Source organism: Mesocricetus auratus, unplaced genomic scaffold (genome assembly GCF_017639785.1).
Source record: "Mesocricetus auratus isolate SY011 unplaced genomic scaffold, BCM_Maur_2.0 Super-Scaffold_100014, whole genome shotgun sequence".
Taxonomy (NCBI): Eukaryota; Metazoa; Chordata; class Mammalia; order Rodentia; family Cricetidae; genus Mesocricetus; species Mesocricetus auratus.
In genome coordinates, this window is record NW_024429197.1 from 40074603 (window position 1) to 40083782 (window position 9180).

General features: G+C 53.2%; 1 protein-coding gene and 1 long non-coding RNA gene across 3 annotated transcripts; one reads left to right on the top strand and one right to left on the bottom strand.

The window, feature by feature from the left end:
• Positions 1–2132: 2132 nt before the first annotated feature.
• Foxd3 (forkhead box D3) lies at positions 2133–4659 on the bottom strand. The gene has a single exon (XM_005074328.4). It carries the CDS (start codon positions 4189–4191, stop codon positions 2767–2769), a length of 1425 nt encoding a protein of 474 aa, XP_005074385.2. The 5' UTR covers positions 4192–4659; the 3' UTR covers positions 2133–2766.
• A 52-nt stretch (positions 4660–4711) lies between these two features.
• Positions 4712–7179, top strand: LOC110341676. 2 transcript variants are annotated; one of them, XR_005881345.1, is made up of 3 exons: positions 4712–4928; positions 5799–5899; positions 6343–7179. It is a non-coding gene; the product is annotated as an uncharacterized LOC110341676 (long non-coding RNA). The 2 variants fall into 2 exon arrangements; XR_002383644.2 differs by lacking the exon at positions 6343–7179 and adding an exon at positions 6064–6316 and having other exon boundaries at positions 4727–4928.
• Positions 7180–9180: the final 2001 nt, after the last annotated feature.

Genomic DNA, 9180 nt, shown 5'->3' on the forward strand with positions numbered 1-9180 from the left:
GTGGCAGCTGCACTGTTTTTAAGTCTAGATTTTGGAGGGATTTAATCACCTTTTATCACACGTGTCTGCATTTGAAAACACCAAGCATGGGTTTAAAGCTTGCCCCACCCTACTAAGTGCTTGAATTCATTTATGTATAATATTTACATTTCCTCGTCTGCTCCAAACCTTCACCATTTAAACAGCTTAAGCTTCGCTCTTTTCTAGGGTTAAGGTTAGGTTCTACTTTCCCAGTATTTTGCCAGGACTTTCAATAACCATTGGCTGCTGGCGTTTGGACAAGAAGCCTCCTACCCTTCAAACACACGGGAAAGAGGCCGTTTGTTGTTCCAGAATAAGTGGCTGGAAGGAAAGTTGGGGCAATCTCTACACCGCGCTGCCTAATGCATCGCTGGAAAAGGCCCTGAGGATCTCCAGCGGCAGCTTGTACCCTAGTGTCACGCTGCGTGCTCAGGCTCGGCCGGTATTGCTGCTATGCGCGGAAATATGAGCGAGTAATTTTATAAGTAACAAAGGATCAGGGATGGAATGAGGCCCCTGTTATCCAATGTCATTTAGAAGCCTTGGATCAGCAGCTTCTTGAGGCTAAAAGTGAATTCAAGAAGCCCTGCCTTTCCCTTTTCCCAGGGGTGCCAGCTAAATTTAGAAGTAACCTCTGTGTGTTTGCACAAATCGTGTACCATTTGCTGTTTGTGTAAAAACCGATTAGCCAGACACAACTGTGAAACAACTTGTGACTTTTATAGCTGCAACACACAAACCAATTTAGATCCGTTTAGTTTTCCTTGTAAAAGGAGATTAGAGGGGACCCGCCCGAAGTAAAGCTCTCCTCGCTGAAGGTTACGGTCCCTGCTCCAGCACTGCTGATGATCAGGTTCTTGTTTATCAAGTTAAAAAACTCTCACCCCAGCAGCCTGATTTATTTTAGGACGCGACTCCCGACGGAATGTTTACTCAGGACACACTAACATTTACCGTTCACCAGGAAAACAGTATTTGGAAGGAAATGTCTTTCAGGGCGACCCCCAAGCCCACGCCGGCCACCGAGAATAAGGCTCGGGTTCCGGTGACGCGCAGGAGTGGACACGGCTTCTGACATTGCCTGGGTTTTACTAACAGGACGCTCATAGGGTGGAGATGACACCGCTGCTAAGGACAGTTCCGGGGTTAAAAACTGATTTTCATAAGTAATTGTAACAGCTAAATTAATTACAAAATAATTAGAATTGATGCCGTTTGAGGATGTGCTGCTGGTGGCCCAACCGGCCTCTTACATCTAGACGTTTCATTTCTACTTTAAAACCTTAAAAAAAAATAAAGGAGGAAAGAAAACGCTTGAACAGCTGGAATGGATACCTAAAATAATCTAAGAGGACATTGCCCACTCCTACTTTATAGTTCTCTCAAAAATCCTAACCTAGCTAAGGTAGGGGGTAAATGGTGGCGGTAAAATGCACCTGTTTTTAGAAGGGTGTTTGCTATTATTTCTTGGCCCTCAGAAAGGCTCGGGGTTGGGAGGAGGGGCTGCCGCTTCAGGAATCGTCTAGATATCCAGTATGTGAGTTGATTATTGACATAGAAAGGGGGAATCTTGAAAATTTTTCTGAAAAAAGAACGATCACCTATCATCTTAATGCAAATAATGTCATCCCAATAACGTAAAATGTTATTATGTTGATGGGTTTTAGCACTTCCACGTAAGGTATGAAAAAGAATTCCAAAAACCCAAGGTTTACTTGCAAAAACACGGGATGCTGGCAATTTTGTTCGTGAAAGGCAATTAAAATGACAAAAATCTGTTGTTTGCCTGGTGGACTATGCCACACCGACCGATCTTTGAAATGAGCAGGAATGCTGTTTAGATTTTTAATGGCAGCTTCCTTTGCAGGAGCCGCTAGTAGCTTGATATGAATGAGATCGCCATCTCTATTCCGACTTTATGTGCAAAATAACGGACATATATTAATATCATCTAACTTAGGGATATTCCTTCTATTTTCAAATTTAAACGTTTCTACACCCAAATTATGAGTTTGCAACGTTTGAAACCGTTAGATTTTTCTAGGGGAAGACAATGCAAATTCCTTTTTAAAATCTTGCCATTTGCTGTACACTTAAATAAAACACTAGGCTGAGCATTTTAAAAATTTATTTACAAAGTTGTGTACAACACGATGGAATAACATTTAGAATACCATATATATTCATTCATATATAAACAGACTTTTATAATACAATGACACTTCGCCTTTTTGAAAAAATTTTCTTGTATTTAAAATCTCCCAACGTCTCTATACATTCTTTTTCTCAGATAAAACTGCCGAGAGTGAACCTTCAAAAAAATGAAAGTTCAGAGCTCTAAATCTACTGAATTTGTTTTTCTTTTCTTAAAAAAATAAAAACCCCAAAAGGAAAGTCAATGATTTTTATACAAATATGTACAAAGAATCTCCCTCCCACCCCCACAGTACTGAGAGCAGGCGCCGTCGGGGTGCATTTTTGGAAATTCGGTATCAAGTTTACCTGTACGGAAAGCTATTCCCAGCGGGCGCGTGTTGAGTTTGCTTGGCCAGCTTAGGTGAGCGAGGGGATGGAGGCCGCTGTTGGTCGGTGTTGGGGAGTCGGGGGCGGGTAGCAGAGTCCGGGGTTGGGTACAGGGACCAGGACCAGGGGCAGAAGGACCAGGATCAGAGCGGGCGCACAGCCTGAAAGCAGCGCAGACTCTGCCGGAGGCCGCCGCCCGGTCGGGCCACCACCGGCTCATCACTATTGCGCGGGCCACTTGGCTTGAACGGCGGCGGCGGCAGCGGCGGCGGCTGAGGCTGCGGGCTGCAGGAACTGTCCAGACAGCGGAACGCTCAGGATGGGCGCGATGGTGGCAGTCGTCCGGCTCAGCGACAGGGGCTGGTGCGTGGCCATGAGCGCCGCGGACTGCACAGTCCCCGGCGGCCGCAGGAAGGACTGGGTGCTGCCGCCGCCCCCGCTGCCCCCGCCACCCCCAGCCCCGCCCGCGCTCCCGCCACCCCCAGCCGAGCCCCCGGGCGCCGTGGGTCCCGCGCCTATGATGTTCTCAATGCTGAACGACGGCCGCGCACTGGGCTCGGACTTGATGAGCGACGTGGTGCCCGCCGCACCCGCCGTGCCCGCGGCTGCCGCGGCGGCACCCAGGGTGTTGAGCTGCAACTGCAGGCTCGGGCCGAGCTGCGAGCCGAAGGCGGCCGCTTTGCGGCCCAGCTCGCCCGAGGGCAGCAGGGGCACCGCGGGCGGCAGCACGGGAGCCACGGGCGGCAGCGCGTACGGGTACTGAAGCGCCGCCGCTGCCGCCGCCGCCGCCGCCGCCGCGGGATGCGAGTAGGCTCCCGCCGCCGCCGCGGGGTGCAGGCCGTAGGGGCGGCCGTAGGGTCCTGCGCCCGCCGCCGCAGCCAGGCTGTAGGCGCCGAAGCTCTGCATCATGAGCGCCGTCTGCTCGCGCAGGTGCTCCTGCTGGTGGCGCTTGAAGCGCTTCCGGCGCCGCAGGAAGCTGCCGTTGTCGAACATGTCCTCGGACTGGGGGTCCAGGGTCCAGTAGTTACCCTTGCCCGGGTTGCCCGGCTCGCGGGGGATCTTGACGAAGCAGTCGTTGAGCGACAGGTTGTGGCGGATGCTGTTCTGCCAGGCGGGGAACTTCTCCCGGTAGTATGGGAAGCGGTTGCTGATGAACTCGCAGATGCCGCTCAGGGTCAGCTTCTTCTGCGGGCTCTGCAGGATGGCCATGGTGATGAGCGCGATGTAGGAGTAGGGTGGCTTCACCAGGCTGTTCTTGGGCTTGCTCGGGGTCAGACCTCCCGGTGCACCGCCGCCCGCGCCGGGCCCACCGCCACCTGCCACCGCGTCCTCGCCGCCCTTGCAGCCGTCGGCCTCGGGCGCTCCGGCGTCGTTCCCCGGCCCGGCCGCGGTCGCCTCGGTGGGCAGTGCCAGGGAATGTTGGTGGGGCGGCTGAGACTGGCCGTGATGAGCGGTCGCCTGTGGCCCCTCGTCCGCCTCGTCCAGTCGCAGCTCCGGTGGCCCCGCGGGGCTATCGCAGCCCGCGTCGCTGTCTTTCTCATCCAGCCCGTCGTCGCCCTCGCCCACCACATCGATGTCCACGTCCTCGGCCGTCAGCACCGTCTGGCCGGACATATCGCTGGCGCTGCCGCCGCCGGAGAGGGTCATCCCTCCACGGGGTTGGTGGCGGCGGCCGGGAGCGAGCAGAGGGCGAGGGCGCCCGTGAGGGGCGGTCGCGGAGCTCAGGGAAAGGGGGTGCGGGTGTCCCCCGAAAGAGAGCGGAGGGGGAGGGGAGGGCACAGGTAGCTCGGGGCCCTCCTGGGTCGGCTCACACCCGGAGGCCCGGCATCGCGCTGTGCGGGCGCTGCGCTCCGCCGCCTGCAGCCGGGCTCCACGAACTCCAGCGGTCCCCGACGCTTCCCGACGAGGAGGCAGCTACTGCTCGCGACCCCGAAGGTTTCTCCACGCCGCGCCCCCTCACTTCTCCAGCCTTCCTCGGCTTCTCTGGCTTGGGCGTGGGGCTCAGAAGCGGTCCAGGCGATAGCGGGACGCCGGGTGCCAAGCAGCTCCGAAGGGCGCGGACAGGGGCAACCGCGGGGGTGGGGTGGGGGGTGACAGGGACGCCAAGCCCGGGTAGTCGAAAGTCCCGTTTTAAGGACTGGCCTGATAGATTACTTTCTACTTAAAGATCCAGCGGGAGGCGGGGCCACGTGACCGCGCGTGACGTCAGGGCCGCGGTGGAGCCGGCCAAACTCAAGTTGGTTCAGGGAATTGTCAACAAAGGGACGAGAGAAGCGCAACTCCTGACCGACTAAGAGCTAGCATCCCCCCGGGCCCCGAGGGCTCTTCGGGCTGCCGGGAGACCCCTGCCCACGCTGGAGCCGGGCGCCGGGTCCCGGGAGGGCGTGAGTGTGGGTGGGTGAGGGTGGAGAGGGCGTGGGCCTAAAAGAGTGTCCTACGGACCTCAGGGCTCCTGCCTCCCTGCCTTCTCTGCCCCCTGCCCTTTTCTGCCTTCCCTACTTGGCTAGTATTATTTAGACCGACTCGCAGTGCAGAACAAGGTTGTTGTTGTTGTTGTTGTTTAAGAAAACTTACTATTTTGCTTTGCTTTGGGTTTTTGTTTGTTTTCAATTCAGGGATTAAGGGAACACATCCGGCTCCCTTTTGCTAATTAGGCCCCAGACCCCCTCCTGTCTCAGGGCCATTCCAGAGACAAGACACCTGCTGATACGCTTCCACATCACCCCCAAACCTAACTTACTCTGGCTCGACGCGGCATTTCCATTCATACATACATAACATAACGTACGTGTGTGTGTGTGTGTGTGTGTGTGTGTGTGTGTGTGTGTGTATTCGCACGGTCACAACACCATCAGCTGGGGTTTCTCGAGGTCAGAAAATAGTTATCGATTAACCTATTAGGATAGTTACAGAGAAATAAAAAGGACGTAAAATAACAGGAAACCTATAAACAAAAAGCCATAACTGGCTGTTGGAGTTGGTAAAGACTTAGCACAGAAAAAGTCAGAAATGAGTTGGAAGTGGAGCGGGTATTGGCAGCGGCCTGGGTAAGTGGAGTGAGGTGGGAAGGAGGCCTTGGGCCTTGGTATTAGACGTCGCGCACGGACTGGGACAGTTGGGAAATTGTGGGGAGCGGGCGTAGACTTCCCGAGCGGAGGGCACGGCCTCCATGGAACCACTGTGCTCCAGGGCTTGCTAGTGGGGGTGGGCTCCCCTTTGCTTCTAACTAAGGTGAATTATTTCTTAACGCATAGACACCCTTCAAGACTTCACTTCTACAGAATTCTGCGGCAAAGAAGAGAAGAGGTTGTGAGCGGTGCACATGGAGTTGCCGTGGCAAGGAATGTCAGCGACGGTAGGAAAGACTGGGAATTCCCAGAGATGCTGGGGGTGGGGACTTGAAACGGACCCGGAGTCAGCTCCTAGTGCTGCTGGGGCTAGTGGACTGGGTACGTCCGAGGGGTCTCCCAACCCCGGCGATTCTGAGAATGCCTCGTTTTTTTTCACTCCTGCCTTTAGGCCGCTTCTTTGTCAGAGGAGAGCAATTGCTGGTTGTGGCCCTCTTGAAACCCAATTAGTCTGTCCGCCGAAGGCCTGGGAGGAGGAAGCCTTTTCTCCCAGGGTACAAGAGGTTGAGAGAGGAAGTCAGGGAGGAGACAATTTCTGCACTGCTTATAGACATAGTGGAAGAGTTATGTACTTCTAGGATGCCACCAGTGGCCGCTCACTTTCCCAGGCACATCAGATTATTAAAATACTTTCAATCTGTAAACTTGTGTTTTGTTTTGTTTTTTACAGGCATTAGGACTCACAGATTGACTATTATCCATCCCCATTACACAATTCCCCCAGCTATACCACTAGCCCTATGAATATGGACTTCCACGATGCTCCGGGATGGGGCTGCTGCTGGGCGGCCGGGGGCACTGACTTATCCAGAGAGGTCTGGAATCGCCATGGGTTTTTTGTTTGTTTGTTTGTTTGTTTGTTTGTTTCCAGTTGTTCTCGGGGTTACTCCTGACCTTAAAACGCATGTCTAGCGTTGATTTCTGCTGCTGCACCACTTGTGACTCGCTGGCTCATATAAACATCTTCCACGCTCACTAGAAAAGTCTTCTCACGAAACCGGCAGGAGCGACGAGCTGGCTGCCTGTCACCCAAGGCAAGAGGTTACAGTGGCAACTGCCCGAGCAGCCCAAAGAAAGGTGGGGCGGAAAAGAAAACACAATTCAAATTTACAAATTTAGGAGTGCTTTTGCACAACTTGGATTGCCAGGCGATGGCCGCAGCGCGGGGCTCAGCGCGGACCAGTCTCCGGTGGACGGGTGGTGCCTGTGCGCTCGCGAGAACCCAGGCTCCAAGGCTGCTTTCGCTGATCCTTTTGAGGTAGTCCGCAAATGAACCTAATTTCGATTTCTGCGTTGGCCTGAGCTGGCTCAGGAGACTTTCTCCGCGTAGCTGCTGGCAGCCTCTTCCCCTCCGCTAAGGCCGGTTCTGGGCGGTCCATTCCCGTGTGTCTCCTTGGAACCTCTCTAGGGAAGGGGGGTGGTGAACAACTCCCAGCTGCCGGTTCCATTTGTTGCGCCTTTTTCCTTCGACACAATAAAAGTCAAATTAATTGATTCATACCATTAATTACGGTGCGTAGCGTGAAAAGCAACGCTTCCCCTCGGTTAGAGCTCTATTGTGCTAATCTCTTGTTCAATCAGTGTTACCATCTGATGCTGGGTCCAGCCCCTACAGAAACTTTGCGACTCGATTAGCTAAATGATGAGACGTGCAGAACCTACTGGCTGCTGCCCCCCCAAACCCGGAGCCCGCGCGGGCCTACCGGCTTAATATCGATTTCCAGAGGAGGCCTCGGAGATTCCCGCGATCGCTCTGTTTGGGGACCCGCAGTGGCTTTCCTCCTGCCGGGTGGACACTAAGGTCAGCGCTGCGGCCTCGGTGCGAGAGAAGGCAGCAGAGCAGCCGTACATACAGGTGGTGGTAGATCGGAAGGTTCCCGGGGCCCTCTTCGCGGGAAGCCTCCTGAAGCCTGCTGGATTCTGAGCTAAACAGCGGCGAGATTGTAGCTTGCATAGAAAAACCCAGGTCCTCAGTTACCGCCAAACTTTGATACAGAGATAGAAAAGGGGGGGGGGGGAGGGTTGATACACATCGGGGAGGAAGGTTGTGACACAGGGAACAGAAATGATGGGCAAGGATAAACATTCATTTGCCAAGGATTATTGGGGGCACTGAGGAAGAAGGGGCGCACACGCTAGCACAGGTAAGCACGGGGTGACAACTTGGGTCAGCTAGCAAACTTCCCATGAGATATTTAAGATGAAGGTGGCAGTCCGCGGTCTCACCCGCTCACATGTTGGAAATGATTCTGCATAATAAGAGTGAAGTGGACAGAAACTCCGGCTTCTCGTGGGGCCGAGCAAACAGGTAGTCTTACAGGAGGGCCAGGGGAGCCACCGAAACAGGTCCAGGAGTGGAGGGGGAACCAAGGTTCTAGGAATAGGAGGCAAGAGTAGAGTCAGGATCGATAGGAAGGAAAATTGAGACGTCTCCAGAGGAGGAGAGATTTAGTGTGTGCTTCCTGGAAGGGGAGGGTGTGGATGGAACAATTTATGACGGAGAAGGGGGAAATTAATTACAACTCAATTTGGATTCTTGAGTGGTCAACATGGGAGGAGGGGCTGGGTCAGAGTGAGAGAAGCAGAATGGTCCACTCAGGCCTAAGCGACCCCAATCGCATGTCTCCCGAGTCAGGGACTATGGCATCGGTCAAGCCATGGAAGCAGGCAAATGATCCTCATTCCTGCACACAAATGCACTTTTCTAACAATCCGGGAAGGCGAGGCCACTCCGGAGAAGCAAGGGGAGCACCCCTCCGCACACACACACACTCAGGGCAGCTACTTTCTTTAGCAGGCAAAGCAAACCATGGGTGGGACCATTTGAAAGCCAGCCTTCCTTCCGGGATCCATTGTCTACACCCAAGCCGAAGTCTATTCCTTCTGCACAATTTTCATAGACTTACATTAGACCATCATCCACCTCTTTGAATGGCTGCCACCAAAGGTGGGAAGAGCTGAGGTCCCAATCCATGCAGATTATTTCCACTGACCAATGGGTATGGGTTTCAACACACTTTCATCCCCAAACACCGACCCCCATACCTCTTCAGAGCTCTTTTGGGGAGGGTGGGGAGGAAGGCTAATTTAATATTCTTGTTTAGATTTACATCTCAAAACTTCATTTATTTTCAGTACCTGGTACTCACAGTCCGCGTGACTATAAAAGGCGAGAGACCAGGAGGAAAGGAGAAGAGAGAGGGGGAGAGAGAGGATGGTTTCGAATTTATTTATATTGGAAATGTATAAACATCCATTCTGTAAAAGGCAACACGTTTAATTAACGATGAGAGAGCAGTTAGGGGCAGAAAGCTAGTAAAATTGTGTGATAAATTTATGGCATTGTTAGCGTGCTTTTAATTATGGCTATTATGTTAATTATTTCACATTAGCATGGAGTTATCAGCGGCATGTCAGATTTAATCAAAACGAGCCTTTCTCTCGAAAATTGTTCTTTTCATTCGCGAGGAGAAAGATCCTGGGCAGGATCGGGGCTTAAAAATGACTT

Coding starts and splice junctions, on each gene's coding strand:
- Foxd3 (XM_005074328.4), bottom strand. CDS start 4,191: ATGACCCTCTCCGGCGGCGGCAGCGCCAGCGATATGTCCGGCCAGACG.